A 23,458-nucleotide genomic window follows, 5' to 3' on the forward strand; every position below is an offset into this window, starting at 1 on the left:
TAGAATCAAGTATTATAGGATTAAGTATTAGGAGTGCGATCAAGGGCCAGGTGGGGGAGAATGTTAAAAAAAGGCCCACTTGAATTTTGAAATAACCAACCTCGGTGGAACCACCTAACTAAGAGGAAAAAAACATAATAACTCCCACAAAATCCAAATATCCTCTCTACACTATACAATATAGGAAACGTGGTACGCGGCATAAAGCCAAAAGCCATTTTAGGCCCACAGGATATGTCCGAAGTTTTGTTCCTCCCTTTCTCAGTCCGAAAGGCCATCGAGTGACGACCTGTGAGTGCTAGAGCCAAATCCAACGGCAAGATAAACTAAACCAGATGGAATCCCATCCCATATGATGTCTAAGACTCTCAATTCGCCCGAAGCACCATACTCCCCCAAACGCATGGTACCCATAACAAGAAGGAATAGCCAGTAAGAGAGCAACTGCAACCCCCCCCCCCAATACAAACCAGTTCTCCCAGCAACCTAACAGACAAGAGTGTCATTTAATGTGGCAGGTCTCGTTTATGTTTAATCCTCCCATACCAGCCGATAGGATCATGAACCAGGTCCTACTTGTCCCGCCATCGATCATAGTGTCATCAAAGACCCGGCTGTTGAAAAACTCCCAGGAACGTTTAGGGTCAAATATCGCCCGATTGGCTTCAATTATTCCGGCCCAGACTTTGTCCGCTCCTGATTTACCGTAGTGTAGACCCTTGGAGAAATAGGTCTGGTACTCAAGTTCGCAAAACTCGGCAGAGCGGATATATGGTGACATAGCAGTCACTGGAATCATATGGATGCTTGGGTTGGATTAGAAGTGACCATCAAGCAACGATCCTTGGGGGTAACTTACCCTTGGATATATTCCTTATACGATCCAAAGTAAGTTTTGTGGTCGGCCTTACTTTCAGCCAGAATACCAGTCACTAGGTTGCCCACGAACTCCTTCGGATGATTCTGATTTCCCTTCGACATAAGCATGTACTCATTGGTGGATACCTTGAGAATTCCGAGCATCAAATTAGCACGGGCGATCATCGACCGATCGTCGATGGCAATTCCCCAGAGCTTCTGTGCGTATAATGAATTCAAATCCTCGGAAGAGGACTCCTCGTCTTTCGAATCCCCACAGCTCAAGAGTCCCCTTGCCCACGAATGACCATGGTACCAATCAAAGTTACGAAATACAGGGAAATATCGGTCTTCTTTGGACGGATTGGCGTACTGTGCCCAGTCAATATCGAAACATCAAAATATCAATAAGTTGAACACACGTCTCGGAGCAGGCTGTTCACCCATTCACGGTTCCCCCGGAACCAAGTATTAGAATTACCAAGATCTTTATCGAGTTGGACGATTAAAGCTGCAGCTTGGATGTGGTAAGAATAGTGGAAATGGTGGTCATTATAGAGATAGTTTCCGAAATCTATATCTCCGCTTGGTTCTGCTCCCTCAAAAGCCCGGATGGAAACAATCCCTCCCCACGTGGCTAGAGAGTGGTGAGAAAACTTCTGAATGCACGGGGGTCATATGACAACTCACTATCATAGACCATTTTATTTTTCTGCCTATTTTCAGCGAACAATGCAAAGTCATTCTTGAGCCTAGAAAGGCAAAGTCGTGTGAGGCCAGGGTCCTTTAAAACATGCAGAGTTGAGTAACAAAGAAACGCGTATTTCGCATATGCCTAATGAAATCAGTGGAGTTTTAAATGAGGTAGGAAAATTCATACCTTTCCTGAAAAGTACATGCTCGGGTTGGCATGTGTTTGCAAAGTGAGATTCTGTCCCACTTCAATTCGAGCAACTGTATGGATCTGTTGGAGAACATCGGGGGGGAAAGATGCACACCCTTCTTGTCCGAGTGGAAGCCAGCCAATCTCCACAGGCAATGACTCAACTTTCAACCGCCATGTATCAGCAATGACTCCATACATCATGCCATTGGCTGGGCTCGGAAGTTTAAAAACTCTGTGAATATTTGCCACTGTGGAGTTGTGAAATGTCTTGACGTGATGTGGCAAAGCATACATCAACTTCACCCAGTTAGCAGGAACTCGGCTAGTATTGAACAAATAGGAAACATATACTTACAAGAGGTGATTTTCGCTGGCCAGCACGCTTGAATCGCATCTGATATTCTCCGCTATCGGCATAGGGCCCAGTAATTTGTGCATTGATTTCTACTCCGGCACAATAGCTTCCGGTAGTGTAGTCGAGGAGGGCCTCCCTCCCTGCGTGTCCCCGATTATCCAGTGACAGATGGGCCACTTGCAACAAACCGGTGAAAAGATATCGTGCTTCTAGACGAGTGGTTCCTACAGATTGGAGACGGAAAGGGGTAGATTTGGCCTCTTCGATAGAGCGGTGGTGGGCGTACACGAGCCAGGAGTCGGCATCATCTGCGAAGCGTATAATATACTTCGTAATCAATTCGTTGCCCGACGGCAGCTGCCTAATATCTTCAACGGCCACGATAGAAGATATACTAGTACATAGTTAACGCGGAGTCCATGGGCAATAGGGAGTCTGACACATACACTGGAGTCAATTCATGATACTCTGCACTCACGAACCCCATGCCATTGCAAATCGGTATGTCGATTATCTTCGTGGCATTTCCTTCGTCCGGAATACCAGTATTATATCCGTTCGCGTCAGCGTATATGCGAACCCTCGCACTTTGGCCAGCAGGATCAAAGACTCTAATATCCGAAACACCCTTTCTAAGTTCCGTTGAACCAAGGATGATTCTCGGGTTGAAAGCGTTGGAATAGAATTCGACAGCACCACCAGGCCCGTTTTTTGGACCGAACTTCCTTTTGGTAAGATCAATAGTGTCAGCTGCCAATCCCAAAAGACCTTTTCGGGTTCCATTCATCCATGCAAGGTTATATGGCATGGGGAATATGGGCTGGTGGCGGTGTCCAAGAAAGAAGTTCGTATAGAATTTCTGCAAAACACCGAATTAGTTCATGGTCAGTAGCAATGCAATGGTATCGGCTGACGCACATTTGTGTGGATGGTACTTGACCTCCCTCTAACAACATGTGTGGCATTCTCGGCGTGTCCATGCATTACCGGGAATCTTACGGCTGGGGACCGGGTTGAGATTGGTGGGAATAAATCTAGATAAGACCATTGTGAGGTCCCACCTTCTTGGAGTACCCTCTCCCAGTATGTTCGTATCTTTCTCTTTGGTGCTCCCCCAACTCTAAGGGTATAGCTGAGTAGCTTCCGGTACCGAAGCAATGATTTCCTTGGTTTGCTTCTAGGTATAGTGGCCTTTGAAAACGGGATGCCGGTTTCTCTGATAATCTCGGTGGTCAGGTATATCTTGGTAGGTACCTCCTCAAGCGCACTAGCTGTAAATGTAACAGCAGGAGGTAGAGGCGCAAGAGCGGGATGCCCTCCATGCCCATCCGCACTTGTGGTGGCGGTCCTAATTTCTAACGTTGTTTCTAGATGAGATGGGCTACAAAAAAGCTGTTAGAAGAGATTTTGGAAGATTAATGGGAGAACCAATTTTGATACTAACATTTGAATTTTCTCCTCGATTGTCGTCATTATGGAAATTGGTTGAGAAGACTGAGATAGCACCGGGTGTGTGGAAATAGGGCCCGCCGAAGCTATAGCTACCGAGTTTACTAGCAAAGCTGCAGCTGATAGCATCTTTCCCCTCATATTGGACCGGAAGAATGTCGTGAGTTTTTAACGGTCAGTAGTTCTCCCACAAAACACCTACGAAGGGGCACAAATTCCTATTAGTTTAAGTTAACAGCAGAGCAAGGGCGACGTCTCAGAGTCTCAGAAAGAAGGAAATTTTGCCGCCAACCCCCGGAGGAAGTGTCTCCTATTTGTACCGTACCATTTTTATCACTATGAGTGAGATTAAGAAATTGGGAAAACCCATAGAAGGAATTCCTACAGATGGAAAGAAAATGACATAACCCAATCAAGAGAAAGAAACACCTCCTCTGCCCAAGCAAATCAGACATTCGATACGAGTGACGAACCTACCATACCCCCATCCACCCGCTGCAATGGTATTCTTACTACCAAAAAAATATTACGAAGGAACTCACCTGCCCCGAGCATAAAACTAAAAACAGTAACCCAGAGTTTACTCAATCACAACATAATAGCTTCGTGCATGCAGAATAACACCAAATTGTGACAGGAATATTTGAGGCTTGTGGTATCTATTAGTTTAGAGGGTGGTGAAGGAAGGACTGGAAAAGAGGGAAACCCAATGTCACGCCAGGCCTCCCGATGAGAATAAGCCTCCAGGTACCGAGTACAACAGATCTAAGGGATGTTAGCCGCGACGAATCAATTCACTCCACACAAGGCCTCAAAAATCTCCAGTCAGACCCGACTTATTCATCCAGGGCGGGATGGGTCATATTGTGGTCATCATCCATCACTCGAATTCGACAATATTAAGGCGGCGTGTTGAGATATCTAACAACTCAGTATATTAGAGCATGTTCCCCTAGAGTGTGTTTATCACAAACTCTCAGTTAGGATAGCAACACTGGCAACCCACAACCGGGCACAAGGGATCAGATCCGACGAGATAGAATCTCTTTATGCCAATCGGTTTTACACCCTCACCCGACATTCACGACCATTCCCCGCCTCCCTGATACGCCCGTTCTATAAGCCATTTCTCGGTGCCACCCGCTCAGGGGTGAGGAGTGAAGCGCACCCCCCAACCGGACAACCGAGCGAGTATCCTCATGGAGAGAATTTTTACATACACCCCTTATAGGGCGATCATTGGCTGATAGCTCCCTCAAACAACACAGGATTCTTCCCATTATCCAAAATTCAGCACTACAATATTGTCCCTCGCTTCGAGCTTCGTATATCGGCATTAGCCTAGCACCGAACGCTCCACAGAGTCATCGACCTATCATCAAATGTTAAATACTGGCGATCTCTTCTGAAGGCCGTTAAAAATAGTCCCTACATCGCAGTATAATACTTTACTCTCCGATCTACGCTAACTCAGCAGGATGTGGTTGCGCTTTAGTCACGCACTCCGCAGCCTACAGGTACCAACTCCTTGTCTCTAGGAGTCTCGCCAAGCCGGTTCAGATCTAGGATGTGTACTGTACTGGACTACTGTACGGTTCAAAGGGCCCATTGCACATGGCGAGACACCAGGTTCACCCTGCAACCACTGCTGGCCTGGCAAGTTCTAAACTAGGTACAGTTTACTACCGTACCTTACCTAGATGTGAGCCAGAAGGGACGGCTTCCCTAGCTTGGAAGTCGTCCTACCTAAATTTCCATAAGTGCTGGACATTAACAAAGTCCCAATCCCTCCCTCAACGGCACCCAATTTCCTAGCGTCGGGAGCAATGCAAGTCTTCACCCCATGTGTTAGCCCCAGGGGACCTGGCCGCTTGTACCTTAACACCACCCACCCAGCGATTCCCTTGATCTGCAGAATGCGCACCCCCAGGGTCCCCCAGTCAAGTTACACAAGAAGAAGACTCCGACGATACACCGCCCCCAAGTGACTCGGGGAACAATGACCCGAAGAAACCGACGCCCAAAAATTTCCCTCTTCCGCTTCCACTGGAACATGCTCACCTCTACGAACCTACCCCCCTGTCAAATCAAACTATTTACAGCTCGGGATTAACTCCCGCAGAAAATCCTAGTTCCCGTGGTAACTAAACCTTAATTCACCGATCCCTGCCCAGTAATTGGGACCCGAGAGAGAGTGGACAAGCGCGGTTATTTTCGTCTAGCGCAGCGACCGGAACAATAGGTGCTAAGATCTTAGTCTCTGGTATCATACATGTATGATATCCAAATGATCTAAGCGTCATAGTATGGCTTAACTTAGCCCGTGTCTAATGATACTTGTACGTCTCGTGACCATGGCCGGTGGAGTAGCGGTGCAACCAGCCAAATATTGAAGGAAGCTGGAACAGTACGAAAAGCACCAAAATGGTCCGCATAAGAAAGATACAGGTTCCACGAACAATTGTGGTACGGTGAAGGGCACGTAGGTCCCAAGTATCTTACCCGAGTGAGGCTCATGGAATTTCCAAACTTTTAATAACATGAATACAGGGTGGATCAGTGTTGGGTTAATTGCAGTGCCTTCCCCACGCGGGAGCAGGAAAATAAATGCCCGGCAGAGACAATTCAGGTCCAGTAGTGGTACAGTACTCGAGTACGGGTGCGGCCGATAGATATATTTGTCGCATGGGTCTGATAAGAGGTTTTTGGCGAGGCTTTCTCACCAAAACCTTTCCATCAGACTCATATGACAAATATACCAATCGGCCGCACTCGTACCTCGAAGGTTGGCTACCGCCCAGGGAGCTCTAGGGACCCCTACTTACTCACTCTCGAGCCCTTCTAGAAACAAATTTAGATTCCTCTCACATACCGGTATGATAGCTGCTTCGTGAGGTAGGTTCCGGATTGCTCCATCCCAGGCAGCCGCTCAAACCAAAAATGTCCGGAACTTCTAGGGGGGCGTTCACTGTAGCTCCAAACCGCGGTTTGGCAACCAAACTTCTAAACTGACCAATCATGGCTGAAGCCTACTTATATAACCCATTCCCTAATAACTACTGAAGCTATCATACCTTAAACGCCGCTCCATACAGTCCCTTAGTCTACTACATCTCTATGATGCAAGTGCAGTACCGTACTGTACTGTACAATACCACACACTAAAGACTGTCGTCAAGAATTGTTGGGATTACAAGTATGATACCATGATAAGTTTATTAATAACCCAAAATAAAATTCAGAAACCGAAATCACCTAATCCTACTCTCCGATTCTACCCCTCTAATTTCCTTCGCCCACTCTCCGATATATTTTTCTAATTTTACCCCTAAATCATGGAAATACCACCCACGATCCGTCTCGTCATCCCAAACCCTCTACTCGTACTCGCTGCTCCACTCCCAATTTATGATACCCGCTACACGACCCCAGGACCCTAGAGTAAAAGCCAGCGGAGCACCTTACCAGGAAAATATTCCCCCACTGTAAACCCCGTACATCACCCACTACTCCATGAGAATCGCAGTCTTGGACGAGAGCGGACGATGATCTCCCACTTCAATAGAGAAAACAATTCTCACGTAGACAGATAGCCATCAAAAGTGCGTCAAACCTTCTCACACGAGCATGGGAACACCCCCCTCCCCCCGGACGTCAATTACCGGTAATTTCCCGGAAAATGGTCTAGATATTCCCCGGCGGGGAATAAGCCGCGAGCGCCACACCTGACAGACCCACATACGAGTACAATCACCAAGCCGAATTTATTGGTGCCTGGAACGGTTTGTACCTTTTGTGTCGTGAGGAAAGGTATTCCACGCCGCCACTATCTATCACCACTATCTATCCGCGAGCCTGGGCAAAGTGATTGGTTGAGCCTCGGTTGCGATTCGAATCGTGGCTAGTATTGGGTGTAGGCTCGTTATGGCTTGGAATACCGTAGGGTATGGGTATGCAAAAGACGGGAATATGTCTGGAACGGTGGTATGGGATGCCCGGTTTTTTTTTGCGGATTTTGGTGTCTAGGAGTCTAACTAAGAGTGTTGGATCTGTGGCCCCGCAAGGTGAGTTGGTAGGGAACGCCCACCTTGGTTGGTGCCCGCGCAGTACCGTACTCGTTGGACGATATTATATTATGGAGCGGGCTGAGGTGGTGGTGAACCGGCAGCCAACATATATCATACGTGCAGCAGTTCAAGGAGATGAGAGTATTATAGATTAGAGTGAACCAACACCAAGCGTCACGATGCAAGGAAAAAAAAAAATATAGACAGAAAAACTCTGTAGCCCAAACATGAAAGAGTGAGGACCACCTGCACCCTTGTGTCTATGCTGCTCCCCGTCCACCGCAACTCCCCCCTTCGCCACACCCCCCATTCCCCTGGACAAACACAACAAGCACGGCCGAATACGCCGCAATAACCATTACAATCGCCTCCCCTCGGCCCCGCGTCCCCAGCGCGACCAGCACCGCCAACGCTATCGTGAAAACACTGATACAAACCAGCTTCCACGGGTCGCTCGTCAGGAACTGCAGGATAATCATAGGCCCTAGCATCAGCAGTGCCGTGGCAAGGGCAATCACCATCCTCGTGATTCTCCTGGTGAATGGGGAGAATATAGATGCTATGTCGCGCTGCGACATATTCCGCTCGCGCACGTCCTCGACGGAGGGGTTCCGGTGCGGGAATATCTGTGGGATAATCCTACCTACCAGTTTTTCCAGGGAGTCGCGCCCGCCGAGGCCCAGCGCGACGAGGTCGTCAGTGTTCTTGCCGAAGGGGTCGACAAGGGTTAGGGGTGGGGTGCTGGGGTCTTCCAATGCGGATAGGAGGTTGCTATCTGCGGCGCGGGGTGGGTCTAGGGAGGTGAAGATTTGTTCTTGGAGGAGTAGGGCTTCATCTTTGTTTTGCGTTAGTATCATAATATGTGAGGGCGGTCGGGAGATGCGGGGTTGGGGTACAGTAGTTTTTGAGAGTCTCTCTTAACCTCCTCATGAGTTTAAACCTCGTCTCTTTTAACTCTATCCCGACATTCTCACTCTCGCTTCCGGTATGCATCCACCTTGTTTCCTCCCTATCAACGCCTCCAAGTGCATGCTCGATCTCTGTGAGCTCGTGCTGGTAGTATAGTAGATTTGCCATGGATAGTCTCCCAAACCGCCGGAATATCGAAATGTGTCTGTACGCGTGCATGGACTGTGCGATGACGCGGTAGTCGAATACTAATCTCTCATAATGCGGATCCGGCTCATGGTTAGAGGTGGACCAAGAAAAGCTACTTGCAGTTGTGTTGTGGAGACTGGATTTTGTGTCATGGCAGTGGTGATGGTGAGAGTGGTGGTGAGGGTGGAGGTGTGAGTGGTGGCAGTGGTGGGAGTGGTGGTCGGCGTGGTCCCCGGGTTGGGTGCGGGGTTCTTCGTCTCCTGGAACGAGGGTTGTGTGTCTGCCGGTGTTGAAACTCGGGCTCGAGCTTAGACTCATACTCGTCCCGGCATTGACTCCAAGTCCGGGTGTAGCCACCGGCACACCTACGCTACCAGCACTACTCAGACTCGGAACCGGACTCGGGTTCGTGCTCGAAGCATGCTGCGAGCCGGAACCCCCAGTAGAAACAGCATGAACGTTCGCGAGTGTAATGGTAGCCTGTGAATCGGCCGCCCCGGCTCCTCCTCCTCCCACCGTGCTTGCCGCTCCAGGCGGAAATGGACCCCTAGGCGACCGAGTCGTAGACCTGTAGCTCAAACTCCGAATAACACCCGGACGAAAGGGCTCCTCTGGCTCAGCGCCCTGCGTGCTCGTGCTACAGGTTGGCGTTGAACCACTTGCTATGGGCATTTTAAAAGATGTCTTGCATATAATGTGGTATTTCCTGGACCCTCATGGTGGTGGAATGTTTCCAAGTTTTAGGGAGTTTCTCGACCGCTATTGCACGGTTTCGCGCGTGATTGGTGGGCGGGTGTTCTAGTCACACTGGGTCATGCGGGGCTGCCGCGCGCATGCTGTGACTGATAGATCGCCATGACGTCCGGTGCCTGAGAATCGAAACATCATACGAACAGTCAGCCGGGAATTTCGGGCTGTATTGGTGCGGGGGGGACGATTGGGCGTGTGATGGAGAGGTGGCGATGGTTGGAGGGGAGTTTCCAGGCGTGGTGCTGGGAAGGTAACTTAAGACAGTTGATGATTATAGATGATGCTGTGATGAGGCGACTAGGTGAGAAGCGCACTGAGTCGGGTTCAATCGAATTTAGTATCCTGGTATCGCCGGGGTTCTGTGTTAAGCATATATATCGCCATGCAAGACGCCGAAATAATAGCCTTCTGGTTGCCTTTCTCAAGCGACAAGTTTCACCAAGTCTTACTCCAAGACCGGTAGGGTAACTCGAAATTCTAGCAATAGTAAGAAAGAGTTGACGAAAGCAAGAGCGACCAGATGACGAGAAATACTCACTCTGGTAATACCCACTCTGGTGTATGCGTGATAGAGTATCATGTCATTGTCACAAGGCCGACAGGGATCAGAGACAAAATTTCTTAGCAGGAATCAACTAAATCTCATCAACTCAATACCTCACTCCATTGAAAGAGCCGAATTACTACCAAATACTACTCCATTTTCATTAAATCCATCAAATCCAAACCAAACCCTCCTACTCCAGCTCCAGCACCACCTCCATCACCCTTCCTCTGCTTCGCAAGCGCATCCGCCAGCGAGCCCACCTTCCTCTTCTTCGCCCTAGCTTTACTCCCCTGATTCCCGCCCCTACCCACCTGCTTTTCTCCCCCCCCTCCCACCTCAGCCTTCTTTACCCCACCAGCTTCCTTGCTCTTCCTCCGCTTGACCTTCGGCTTCACAACCTCCGACCGGTTCTCACCTCCACAACTCTGACACTCCCACACCACCACTGTAGTCCTCGACGCCGTGGCTTCCTTTCTCTTCTCCTTGCCGCGCGGGAGGGTACGCACGTGTGCGTTCCAACCAGGTATCAGTATCACACTGCAGGACTTGCATACGCTGGATATTCCGGGTGTGGATTGGGCGGCGGGTGAGGTTGAGAGAAGGGTAGCGGAGAGGGACGGGGCTGTTGGGAGGAGGAGGTGCGAGGCATGGATAATGTAGGATTTTGTTAGGCTAGATGAGGAGGGGCAAGGAGGTGTTTTTGTTGACATTTCGGCGACAGTCAGAGAAGGCGTGAGCGTTCGGAAAGTCAGGTTTGGGATTTTATGCGGGTGTGCGCAGACGCGGGAAGTAATATTTGCTAAGGGTTAGGGGAAGCAGGTTGGTAGTAACCCTATCCCAGACAAACGAAATCATAAGTTAGCATTCGAAACGGAAAAAAAATTATAATACTCGAGTAAATTTACATGTTGAAAATTCTGGTAAACGGTCGGATCAGAGGTTTTACACTATTAGGATAAGAGGTACAAGGAGAGGAGAATAAAGTGATTGTATTGAGTGTTGAGATATTCGCCCGATTGGTCTGATGAAAGTTAAAGAAAGGGAAAGAAGAACAGGAAGGCAAAAGAAACCCTTTCAAGACTGGCGCATTCCACTGCTGCATACTTTTACGTCCTGGTGCAGATATTCCAACAACACAGTTGTTGGCTTCATACCGGCAGAAAGAGTCTTATAGCGATTGTGGCGCCGCTACTAAGAGCACTGGCATCTCGCAAACGATCGAAAACCTCAGCCAAAATACTACTCAGGAACAATATCCGCGGAACACTCCTCTCTGTAGCTATTATTCCCGGGCGGTTCTTGGTACTATTGTTGTCTCATGCAGTGACTGTACCCCCCGCGCATATTGCTCTTCCTGCATTGTTTCCTAGTGGCAAATGCGCAGCCTGGGCATGCCAGTAGATACCTTTCCACTCCACTGATTACTGAAGTCCTCCAACTTATAAGTACTCGTACGCTTTACATACCTACTAGCTCCAAAGACCAGATCCACTCGACTGCAAATACTCCCGAAACACCTCCGGAACCTTGCTCTAATCTACACTTCACATATTAAAGCTACGAATCCTGTTATTATTACTATCGCTGGTATGATACTATGACGACCGCACCAAGTTTCAAGTTGGTGGGCGTTCCGATTAACAGGTGTAAGTTTCCCAAAACTGAAACAATTAGATAAGGAGGAGATTAATATGGAGGCATGGCAATTTTGCGCACGCGCCTTTCTCGTTAATTAGTGGATATATAATATCAGAGGGCTGGGACATGGTGTGTGTGATTGGAGAAGAGAGTCGTTGTTGATGCAGGAAGAAGGGTCCAGGGATCCAGGGTGGGTAGGTGAGAATTGGAGGAGGTGGGTTGTACATATTACTTGTAGCATATCAAGTCATCACAACGATTTCTACAAGTAAATATTTCTACTTGTGAAAACTAAGATTTCATTTGTATTACACTTTCAGAGCGGAGTCCTATCACACTACCAGTCGGAAGTTAGGAGAGGGGAGAGTGTCGGTATTCTGATAATCTAATATATGTAAATTGGCCGGGAATACCCAAAAGACCCAACCGATAGCACATGTTTACTGATTTGGAAGAATTAGTTACAGTCCAACAAACTACAGATTGGAAATTAGTATCATAAACTAAAAGTTTATCTAATTATTCAGCAGTACGATGACTTAAAGAATGGTCCAGTCCCGCCCACTACCAGTATATTTCCAACATGTAAATAGTTGATTTTATAACTTAATTCTTATAATAAATTAAAGCTTAAAAAAAAAAAATACATGACCATGTATGAATTATCCTTCTAACCAACTCTAACATATTATAGTAATTATTCTAATAGTAGCTTGTAGGCTATTAGTACAAACTCTGGACTAAAGATGGATAAAAAGAGTACTTACCTAATTTTTGTCAAACAGGTCCTTGGCTATTTAAGTCCCCTATGGGACCAATGGTCAAATCTAAACCAGGTATATTGTTTATAATATACTGGATCCAATCCAGCACCTAACATGGAGGTACTCAGGGGTATTGTGGTAGAGGAGGAAGAGAGGTGTTGTGTTAAAAATACACCTGTTGCTTTAAAAAGCTAATTCAATATTAATAATTTGACTGATAAATGTATTCACTTGTGAAAAAAACTTACCAATAGTCAGATGTAATAATATCAAGCAAGCAACCACCATGGCTTATTGTAGGGCCAGTAAGCACCTGCCTGCTTGATATCTATAATGTTGTAAGAAAATATAAGGATATACTCATAAATACTCACAGGGGAGTCAGGCTAGACTGTAGTGTACAACCTGACTCCCCTGTGAAGTAATCATCTCTAAACTGCTATAGAGATGCAGTCTTAAGAGATACAATATCTCTTAACTCTATTTAAATCAAGTTGTTATTATATCTTCTTTGCCTAACTTTAATTATTTAAGTAGGAAACTTACCAGATCTCATATTTCAATTCAAATATTTGTCTTTAGAGTATCAGATACTCTAAATACAGAGAAGTTGAGTCTGATCTCATATGTTGAAACAAGTACCTATTTACTCTTTAGTAACCAGTTAAATTACTAGAGTAAAAACTTCATTACCTTAGTAGTACTATTTCTCAATATAAGGGATGAAATCAACAGATAATATTAAGAATATATTATCTGAGCAAGCCTCTATTGAGGAGGTTGCGGTGTATTGAGATGTTGTGAGGTTGATATAACAGCCAACCTCACAATACTGTATCAGGCTATCATGCTGTGAAAAAATTAGATAATGTATTTAAATTTATACAAAACTGTTATAACAGGAGAGATATTTTACCTGATATATTTGAAAGTTCTTGCATGAAAGAACTTTAGTAGTATTGCTGTTAACACTAGTATTGTATACTAGTGCCAGCATTTTTGGTAGATTTTTACCAAAAAACTTTTAAGTTTCTTGTTCTTAGTATTATATCCTGAAAACCAAGGTGCTGGTAATAAGGTGTAATACTTACCTACAGAAGTTTTTAGTAGTCATAAACAATATGTGGATCCTAAATTGATCTCACATAGGATGGGAATTTTATGATCCCAGTAGGCCCCCTCGGAGGAGAAAGAAGGAAGAGAGATTAAACCTGTAACACAGGACAGTGTTACATAATAACAGAATGTAATTATGTTTCTTGTCGTGTCATGGGAAGGAATAGTATGTGTTATAGTGTGGTAAGTGGAGGATAGAGGTGGAGATGGAATATGAATGGAGTGGAAGGATTGAATGACATCTATTTACATTCTGAGAGTGGGAAGGACAAGGCGGCCAAATGTTGCTTCATTTTGGCTGTCTGCCTCTCATACCCTGTCTCTTCGCACTGATGTGAGAGTCATGCGCACTATATTACTGCTTAGGTATCTCCGATAAGGGTACTTATGCGATAATGATCAGGATCACGGAAGTTACGGCAGACCCAGTTGCTTTGATGAGGATACAGGATCGCGGCTAAATTAACTTACTCGCTCATTCTGACTCTTGTGAGCGGAACCTATCTACAAATTCTTTTACTCCGAATCTTCAATATCTCGCTAGCCATTGATGCGACTGAAGTTTATGATCAGTCAAGATGCCAATATATTACTAACCTCGGTCAAAAAACCAATGTACCTAAGGGGACACTAATCCAACAAATGCCTGAGCTCATTTAGTTCAAGGTGTTCATCTCAGTGAGTTATTTCCTATCAGAAGTCGCCCCCTGCCCAACCGGTAACACACCATGGTAGATCCCCAGTCAGCTCCCCCGACTACTCCACCCTCACGCTTTCCCGGACACCCCAAATTATGAGGCAACAAAGAAAGGCACGCGAAGAAATAGCCGAACGATTAGGAGGAATCGGGATCATTATAACATCCCACGTTTCCAACCGGGACTCCAATGGAAGCCATATAAAGGTTGGAACAAAGCACAAAGAAACTCGCGCTCCATCATGCTAGCTAACAAGGCGGAAAGCGCAGGAAAGGATTCTGGAGCTCAAGGCAATCTCGCCCTATCCATCTATCGCGCTCCTCATTGATTCCGATCCCAGGTTCTGTCTCGGCGGCGGTATGCAAGCTCTCCACGTTGCAAGCCATGCTATATAGGGCCAGCAGATACCTCCCCTCCCCCGTGAGTGAAATAGGTGATTCGAGAGTGTTCGGGAAGAGCTCAATATAGTTTTCGAGATTATAGGATCGCTTCGGGACTAAAAAAATTGTCACACCCATCCGGCATCTGTTTATAACAAGCTCCGTGGATCTCACCCACTATACCTCTTCTATACCTCTTCACCAAAAGACCGCTGTTGAACCCCCAATAATTAGTACCGTCCCGCAAGCCAAAGCGCCGCTAAAAAAACTCACAAGAGCGAACATGCGGGGCTAGTAGCGCTACCGGTGACCGAGATCAGGATATCAAGAAATCCACCTCTGCAAGGAGTCGCCCATCCAAAAGGATAAATTCCGGGAAGTTGAGCCTTCATCCCGCCCAACGCTCCGTTCCTGGATTCACTCTTAGGGGAGACAAGCCAGCCCATAGCCGAAGGGGGGAAAGGTTTATTCCAGTAAGCCACCCATTATCAACCAGCCATGACCAAAAACCATCACCATTCACGCAAAAGACCAGCGACAAGGTCCAGAATGAGGGGGCAGGCTAGTTGATAAATCTATCGCCAAATCCTTCGCTTCCCCCACTTTTCTCGAACCACCTTATGCAGCGCTCCAACCGCATCTCCCGTCACTCCGGGGTGACCCCGTCATAGCCTGTCACTCGATCGCGTGTGCAGGTGTCCCTCTCCAGCATGACAGCATGCGATATCAAAGGGAGGTGAAACTAAAGGTTTGGGAAACTCCCTGGCTCATACACACGCTCTTCGCCGCTTCAACGCTAGGGGGATATTTACAATATCCACGAGTCCTCAACCTCACCACATTGACCTCATTATCCATTATTTTGACAGAAGTGATAAACCCTCTCTCTGCAATTTGTAGAAGCAAGTTCAGCGACGCCGGTGTCAAACGGATACTCCGAGGAGCCATCGCGGCATGGTGGAATACACCGTGACTCCGGGAACCTGAAATATAGGGCAGCAGACCGACCAGCCGGCAGTGATATCTAGCAGGATCTTAGAACCGCAGATCTCCACGCAGACATTAATGGAGAGCACATTCCTGCAATAGCTTTCTCCCATCGAAAATTCTACTATTCTATGGTAGTGCGGGAGAGTGAAAGGTAGAGAGAGATTGAGATGGTCCCCATGAGAAATCGGGGTAGCTGTGTGTGTACTGTACTAACCACTATGGGGGAAGGATATTTTTGCTATACCTACCGCCACGGCATTTGATGCCCCCTCCACAAAAAATGTCCAAAATCTCCAGAAGCCGCTATACGCCAAGATTTCCCAGATTGTTGGGTGGGCCAGTAAGGGTATAATTGTCTCAACACTTCTGCGGTAGTCCTACCAACGAACACGGGCTCCCAATCTTCCCAACGACGCTCCGCCAAATGTCGACAAGGTTAGAACTCCTGACCTGCACCCTGGGAACTCCGTATCATATCACAGCTTTTTCGAAATAGGATATATTTCGATAACAAAACCTCCACTAATCAATTCCCTCCCCCCCCCCCGCCACGATGCAGGCCATAGAAGACACCCTAGGATTTCCACCCCAATCGATTCGCCCATCCCCGAGAAAGAAAGAAAGAAAACCCCAAGCAAGAAAATTACATGTTCCCCCATCTGCCAAGCGAGGAGGAAGAAGGAAACACAACACCCCTACCACAACCGCTACAAAACCTTCATGTAATCATTGCACATTCATACATCACTACAATACCCCCAAAACCAAAGATAAATCAAAAACTACCCAACTTATAACCCCACCTTCCACTCCTAGGACAGTCAAGCCCTAAGAAATAACGCACATATACCAAATCTCTAACTCCGTATGATATTTAGTAATTCACATATCCACACTATTCGAATTTCGGCTCAGGAAGGGATGGGCGCGTGGGTGGGGATACTAGTATCAGCCGGCTCACCTTTTTCAGCGACGGGGTCTTTCCCACCCGTGGGTGCAGCAGTTGCGGCGGCGGTGGTGGCGGTCGTGGTGGTGGTGCTGACGGGGAGGGAGGGGATCATGTTTCGATAGGTGTTTTCAGAATAGGCTTTTCCCTATTGTCTGACCGCTTTTCTAGAACTTGTGGGAGTAGTGGCGGCTGTATGGAGGAGGGATAGACGGATTGGTATGGCTAGCTTTTATACCTCCCGGGGGGAGTTCCGGTGAACCACGGAAGTCCCATTCGCAACCGGTAATTGATATGTGAGCCGTACGGGGAGGGCCCCGCCGGTGACAGTACCCGGACTGTTAATCAAAATGACAACATCCAATTTTGTTACCTGCCAGAACTAAAAAAAAAAAAAAAAGAACGCTCGAACGATGGCCAAATCCTGCGTTTGTATTTTTTTTTTAGAAGGGCGGAAGTATAAATGGCGAGATACAATTAGCCTTTCTTTCTGAGCACCTGTGATGCTCGTGGAAATAGAGTTTCTTCCCTGTTTCTACTTAATTCTGCATCATGTAGAAGCGGGTCATAAGTTCGAGTGATATTCCGTGAAAAACGCTCTTGCGAAAAGGTACGAGAGTAGAAATCAAGTATTTCATGTAGTACAGAACATTAACTTCGGACATCGCGCAGCAGCAAGTGCCCACGAAAACCTTATATCGTACCATTTCAACATTCACTTGCGCGATAGATTACCCCCCCACCGAGAAATTTCATTGCCATAAGCTTCAAACACCAATTGCCTGAACGACCAACATGCCCCTAACAAGCAACGGAGATCGACTCCACATTTCACAAACCGCTGGTACGGCGCATAGGACAGAACATCGTAGAAAAAAGGGGGGCATTCACCATCTACAGTTGAATCCAGCTTTGACAGTAACCTGACAGCAACCGGAATGATAAAGATATCGCACGATAGCAGCACATGCCGAATTACACTCCCCCCACCCCACCCCGCGCCTGATATACCCGCCACCCCTAGCACAAACACGTAGAGAGAGAAAAAGCCAAAGATTAAACTTTCCACGTTCCACTCTCGGAGGAAGATCACGGTTAACACATAGAACTAGCTAAACACAAACCTCCTTGACCTTCTCTCGGATCCTCTCAATGACATCCTTTAGAATATCGGTCTCCATCCCCCCACCTTCAGGACTAATCCCCTCGACCGCCTTTCCAACCGACGTGAGAAATTTCTCCTCAACCCTCTCCGCAAACTCCCTCTTCCCAACTCCCAATTTCTCTCTACACACGGGCGAAAGAACAAGAAAGTAGTAAAGATTCGCCGTCGCCACGAGCGTCGGATAGTAATTCTTAAAATCATCAAAATCGCCAATCTCCACCTCCAGGAAAAGCACGTTAAATAGTTCTTCTAGACAAACCGGGGATGCAAAGATTGAGTTTGGTTTTGGTGGTGTTGATAGAGAAGCAGATTGGATTTCGTCCTTAAGAATGCCGACCACCGCAGCCTTGAGCGTTTCGAATGGGCAGTGCTCTAGGGTATCTTTGATGTAGGCTAATCGGGCAGCCTCGTCCGGGTGCTTGCTTATGCACGTTGACACATGATAATGGGCGAGAAAGCGTGCCTGTGGGGAAGAGGAGGTAGCAGAAATAGCAGCGAAGGTTTGGAGGTAAAGTAGGAAGTCGTCTAACTCTGGCGCATTGCCGAGGCCTCCGCCCTGGTGGAGAGCGAGGGCGCCGAGGAAGAGTACTGCATCAACGACAGCGGGCTGGTGCTGACCGGAACCGTTGACGAGAAAGTTCTGGGATATGTCCGAATGGTTGGGGAATATGCTGAGGGACGAGAGGGGATAATGGGCGAGCCGTTGCGCTAAGAGAAATAGAGCCCCCGTTTTAGAAAGAGGTATGTCCTCGGCTGACGAGGGCGGTGCTGGGTCTTCTTGGTCCTCATCAGTGGGTGATTCTGGCTCTGAGACAATTAGCCCTAAAATAGCATGATTATCGGTAGCAATCTAACCCCTACCTTGGTGGCTTTCACAAATCTTCATAAGTTCATCTGCCCTTAGGCCCAACGCCTCACATAGTCCCTCGATATCCTCCGTGAGAGCCTTAACATCCCGTTGCACCGCCCTCTCAGCTCTTTCATCGTCGATTGGGGTCTTCCCGCCGGGAACTTCACTTTTGCCCTTTCTCACAACCTCAGAGTCATACTGTCCTGCCCACCCCACAACCAATCCCCTCCCTGTGATATCCCGGGTGCGTAAAAGGTAGATCTCCAGGAGATGTGACAGGAACGACTGCAAAAGACGGGCCTGGAGAGTAGTTTCCGGAGAATCCCCCTCAGGTTCTTTGGCCGGAGCATCCCCATCGGCGGAGGTCGGCGCAAGGGAGGGGTTTGTACTGTTTGTCGGGACGCGTGGGGGTAACGGAGGTCGCTCGCCCTTGACTATGCTCTGCTTCCGCGGCGCCGCTAGGGCGGGTTTAACGAGCTCGGCAAACTCTAGCAACCCCCTCAAGACCCCGTCAACAGCCTGTCTGTCAAGACATTGTACAGCTTTCGTAAAAACTCCCAACAGAGTTGTCAACTGCGTGGATAAAAACCTCGAGGGAAATTTGGTAAATATTCTCGGGTGAACAATCGACAAGGCGGATAACAAGGCATGGAATTTCCTCAGCGCATTTCGGGTAGTTTCTTTCCTCAACTTGTCTTCAGTCTCCCCTACCTCTCCACCCTCTTCCTCGTCATCATCACCGCCATCATCATCGCCATATTCGTCTTCATCCTCAGCACGGGGTGGTGACCAGTTGATCGCAGATAGCGACTCGACAATCTTGATAAATACCTCCCGGGGATTTCCTTTTTCCGCTGCGAACGCAATATGTGATTCGGTCAACTGAACGGTTGCCGGAGACAGCGATTCGAGGAAGGGCAATAAGACGGAGATCAAATCCCAAGAGATCTCACGAGCTAGATCTTCCTATTCGCCAGCTTCGTTAACATCTACTCCGACCGTCCACGTCAGGAAAAAATTAGCAAACATGGGTCTCTAAAATATCCCCCAAAACCTCCAACAGCCTGTGCTGCTCATCCTGAGAGAAGGCATCGTGGGCGTATGAAAGGTGAACATCGAGAATAGTAGAGTAAGAAATAAAGTCGTCCGCCTCAAGGTTCCCGCATCATGTCAGCTTTTGGGAAAAAATGAGGGATAAAGAAGTGAGTATTACGGGAATCTCCTCAGCAGCCGTCTTTATCGCATTTATCGCTTTGTCGAGTGTCACGATTCTCTCCATTCTGTTCTGCGATGGTTGGAACAAAAAGTTGGCTCAGGGTAAACCAGAACTTTGTTGGTAGGGAAGGGATGTGAGGCTCAAGTCACCAAGAGGGGCCCGGTGACGCAAGATTCTGGTATTTGAAAAAGGTGGATCCTCTAGGAGCGCATGTAACATATCATTCTTGACGGCATAGAAATCACTGTCTGTGCAATAATCTGCATCTGCATTTGGAGACGAAATGGATAGGAGAGAATTGTGTGTTTTTTTAGAGCATCATCAGAACATGTTGTTTGTTGTGTTAAGCTATCATAATATTATTATCGTCACGTGGGGGCCGCTGCTATCTGCTTTTCATTCCTGTTGCTGTAACTGTATGCTGGCGGTGCAACTGAAAGCACCCGAGAAGCGGCAACAAAATTCACCACCTCTCAGAAACCCTGAAAACTTGAGAAAACACGTTCTTGAGCAATTGAAAACTGCGAACCAATCGCTAATTTTGCTAACATTGTAGGCTTCCCACAGTTTTAGGGGCGTCCGAGTCACCGACCTCGCCACCAGCCTCCCTGGGATTTGACAGAGACAAAATGCCAGCGGTTTTGATACAAGACACACAGCACAGCACAACTGCTCGTACAACACCAAGGTAGTCCGGGTCCTGGAGCTTGACTACCGTATGATACTCGAGTACAGAGCGGTTGAACAATGGCAAATGGCATGATTTCCACGTACTGACGCCCGTCTACTGAAGCAACCAAAGACGTAGCGGGTATATACAGTACAGTCTGCCGTACTGTGCGCAATACCGACTGGTGGTGCGTTCAAGAACATGATGCATAGACCCTGAAAGGTACCTCACGGAGTATGTGTTCGAAAAGCCTTTGAAGGAAAAATGGGCGTAGAAAAGCTGGTCCAGAGCTCTTAGAAGACCCCTGCACTCCGCCCCTCGTCACCAAATTCAACTTACGGAAGACTACTTGTAGTATGGTAAAAGTGGAGAGGATAATAACGTATCGCTTCACACGGATGCACGCTGGCACAACATCTTTTTTCAGTAAATCTCGCATTGAAATACCGGGATAGCAGTGTGAGCAGTGAGCAGAGCGCCTTGCTCGGGATCCGCTCGAGATCAAGGAGAAAGGAAAAGTTTTCCACCGGTTGCTGTACTGTACAGTACTCGAGCACTGTGCTCTACGGATACGAGTAAGTCTGCGGTGCTGCACCGGTAATGTACTGTACTTGGAGTTACAGCACTCAATCGCGCCGCACAATTCCCACACCGATGCTTGCGGGAAACGTTGCAGGACAAAACTTTTTTTCTTCGCAGTTTTGGTGATGAATCGGGAATTCCCGTTCCGCCGCTCACCTGGTCAATCGCAATTTGTTGGGATCTTCTATGGAACAACGTGCTTAGAGGTGGGTCTTATGCGAAAGGCCGAATTGGTGAACCCTTCTTTGCCAGCCAACCCACTTAATAATAATATACAAGTATAGTGGGAATTCCATCACATTAACCCAGCTTGAGAGCTTGAGGTTGAGCTTCGCACGCCTCTGGTGAAGTACCGTCGTACCAGGCTAATTTTGCTGGTATCCCGCATTGCGAATATCTGAGCACTTGTTTCACCCTGGTCAAAAGTTTGCACTTTTGCACGGCTAATTTCTCCAGTTGGATGTATCTGCTTGGGAGCAATAAATTAAAAAAAAACGACTCGTCTATTCTACCAAGAAAGGGCTACATCGGGTGGGCCCCATTTTCTCGGGGTCCGTTGTTGTGATTCCCTATGGTACAGTACAAGTATTCAGAGATCAGGTTTTGCCATTTTCTGGGGACCAGTTTGAGACCCATTGCGCTGCCGGTAATGTGAATAAATTTACAAAATTTAATTAGAGCGATGGCGCCCGAGCGCATAAACCAAAGTTAGTCGGAACCCTTTGGCAACCGTGCCCAGGACAACGCCTGGGAAAGCAAGGAATACCCAATGACACAAACTTCTTGCTGTGATGGAGCTTTCTTCCTTATCAAATATTCGCCAAGAGCTCCAACTTCCAACTTCTGACATTCTCTTCTGGGTGGGGCGCTGTCACTCTAGGTACTCGATCGAGTACTCGTATTCAGAGCTGATCCACAACCGGACGGAATCAAGCCCTAGCCACGCCAAAATAGCTGTTGTCCACCAGTCGGTACCGCTTGTGTCCACGGGGTCCTCATAACACCATAGGTATGATGTATGTGGTCGCGTCTTGGCTGTAGCAGTGCGCTGTTGCTGAGTACGTACAGTACTCGTACCATACGTTGTACCGGTCGGTATACTCGAGTACATCGTTGCTGCCAAGGCACCGCCATACTCGAGTATACTCGCCGGTGAAAAAACTGTCCCTGACACTCACTCTCATTTGAGAATATCTAGGAACCGCTGGTGCTGGTACGAGTACCCCCCAATCTCACAGCGGTTAGATATTTGTAGAGTTCAGGGTTCAGGGATACCCAGCTAATTTTGGCTCTGAATTTTTGTGTTCAATACTGTTCGGGGGAGCAGGTTTTAAGCCATTTTCACAGCTCCTCTCTACTACGGTAGTACTCGAGTACCGGTACTGTTATTCTCGAGTATCGATAACAGACAAATCCGACCCAGGTCTCACCATGCTCGAGTAGCACTGGTGACCCGACTTTTAATTGACCAAGATTGCGGCACTGTGCTGGTATTTATGATACATAATCCCTACCAAGAAAGCAAAGCGATCAAGCGGCAATCCTCGGCGTCCCCTCTTGGGAAGATCCTCCAAAAATACTGACGACAGTTGGCAATTCCTCAGCCAGTCTTATTCACAAACATGTCTCCTCCCCTCCTTTTTTTGGCAGGCCACTACCGCCCTTTTTTTCCTTTTTTTCCTTTTTTTTTTTTCCTTTCCCTCTCACTTAATGCCCCCGGAAGGCGTACAAGCAGGCGCGTTTCCAGGTGGCTTGCTGGTTAAAACATTTTTTGTCCGGATTACTCGAGAGAGCGAGTGAAACATCCTGCTCTTGCCTGATGCAGATAGCAAAGCGGGGGAGGAGGAGGAGAAGCAAAAAGATCTGGTAATCATCACGAAAGGTAATGGGCAAGTAATATATCGAATCCTCACTGCCCCATCGAATCCCTTCCCACCCGGATTTCTATTCTTTTTATCCCTCCCTTTCTTTAAATTATTCTTGGAATTGTAAATTGACCCACTCGTGCAGCTTCCGAGGAAGCAGCGACTCTGAGCCAACTGGAGGTGAAGATGCATTCCAACCCGCATATGGACCGCTTCTTTTTGCGCGTGGTTGGTTGTGAGCACCGGACAAGAACACGTCAATGCTCTAATGTACTGTGGGGAGATTACAATACACGGTCCGCCTAAGATATCCTCACACAGCAAATACCAGTCACTGATCCTGTAATTCATTGGCCAGGAATTTGGGGCTCTGGCTTGTGGCATTCAATGATTGAAAGATGGAAAAGCCAGACACGCTTGAAACGCAGCCCGAGTGCCCAATAATGGCATCGTCGACGGTAATAGCGCCGGAAAAAATGGCCCCGGCACTGCAAGCTGAAGTTTCATGAGGCTCCCAAAAAGCATAACGCCTCTCCGCTCAAACAAGTGTTAACCGGCCGATTGGAAG

The 23,458-nt window shown here is 47.6% G+C and overlaps 4 protein-coding genes; all 4 read right to left on the reverse strand.

Annotated features, from left to right (window-relative positions):
- Nucleotides 1-502: 502 nt before the first annotated feature.
- GSTUM_00005750001 (uncharacterized protein) lies at nucleotides 503-2,907 on the reverse strand (the record flags this gene model as incomplete). The annotated part of the gene is made up of 7 exons (XM_002837813.1): nucleotides 503-806; nucleotides 860-1,230; nucleotides 1,281-1,495; nucleotides 1,549-1,693; nucleotides 1,739-2,041; nucleotides 2,100-2,493; nucleotides 2,546-2,907. The coding sequence occupies 7 exons, from the start codon at nucleotides 2,905-2,907 to the stop codon at nucleotides 503-505; spliced, it is 2,094 nt and encodes a 697-aa protein (XP_002837859.1).
- A 4,885-nt stretch (nucleotides 2,908-7,792) lies between these two features.
- On the reverse strand, nucleotides 7,793-10,677 carry GSTUM_00005751001 (uncharacterized protein). XM_002837814.2 has 3 exons: nucleotides 10,151-10,677; nucleotides 8,512-10,098; nucleotides 7,793-8,450 (listed from the first exon to the last, which is right to left on the reverse strand). Exons 2-3 carry the CDS (start codon nucleotides 9,383-9,385, stop codon nucleotides 7,876-7,878), a joined length of 1,449 nt encoding a protein of 482 aa, XP_002837860.1. The 5' UTR covers nucleotides 9,386-10,098; nucleotides 10,151-10,677; the 3' UTR covers nucleotides 7,793-7,875.
- Nucleotides 10,678-17,157: 6,480 nt separating this feature from the next.
- Nucleotides 17,158-17,429, reverse strand: GSTUM_00005753001 (uncharacterized protein; the record flags this gene model as incomplete). XM_002837815.2 has 1 exon in its annotated part: nucleotides 17,158-17,429. The coding sequence occupies one exon, from the start codon at nucleotides 17,427-17,429 to the stop codon at nucleotides 17,310-17,312; it is 120 nt and encodes a 39-aa protein (XP_002837861.1). The 3' UTR covers nucleotides 17,158-17,309.
- A 163-nt stretch (nucleotides 17,430-17,592) lies between these two features.
- GSTUM_00005754001 (uncharacterized protein) lies at nucleotides 17,593-19,836 on the reverse strand (the record flags this gene model as incomplete). XM_002837816.2 has 6 exons in its annotated part: nucleotides 17,593-18,514; nucleotides 18,569-19,130; nucleotides 19,182-19,277; nucleotides 19,389-19,523; nucleotides 19,585-19,707; nucleotides 19,771-19,836. 6 exons carry the CDS (start codon nucleotides 19,834-19,836, stop codon nucleotides 17,655-17,657), a joined length of 1,842 nt encoding a protein of 613 aa, XP_002837862.1. The 3' UTR covers nucleotides 17,593-17,654.
- Between the last annotated feature and the right edge of the window lie 3,622 nt (nucleotides 19,837-23,458).

Source organism: Tuber melanosporum (genome assembly GCF_000151645.1).
Source record: "Tuber melanosporum whole genome shotgun sequence assembly, scaffold_20, strain Mel28".
NCBI classification, from domain to species: Eukaryota; Fungi; Ascomycota; class Pezizomycetes; order Pezizales; family Tuberaceae; genus Tuber; species Tuber melanosporum.

Excerpts from the sequence above, each read along its gene's own strand:
- GSTUM_00005751001 (XM_002837814.2), bottom strand. The coding sequence starts at position 9,385 with ATGCCCATAGCAAGTGGTTCAACGCCAACCTGTAGCACGAGCACGCAG. Across the intron at positions 8,451-8,511 it reads AGAGACTCTCAAAAACTACT|ATGAAGCCCTACTCCTCCAA; the intron begins GTACCCCAACCC and ends CGCAAAACAAAG.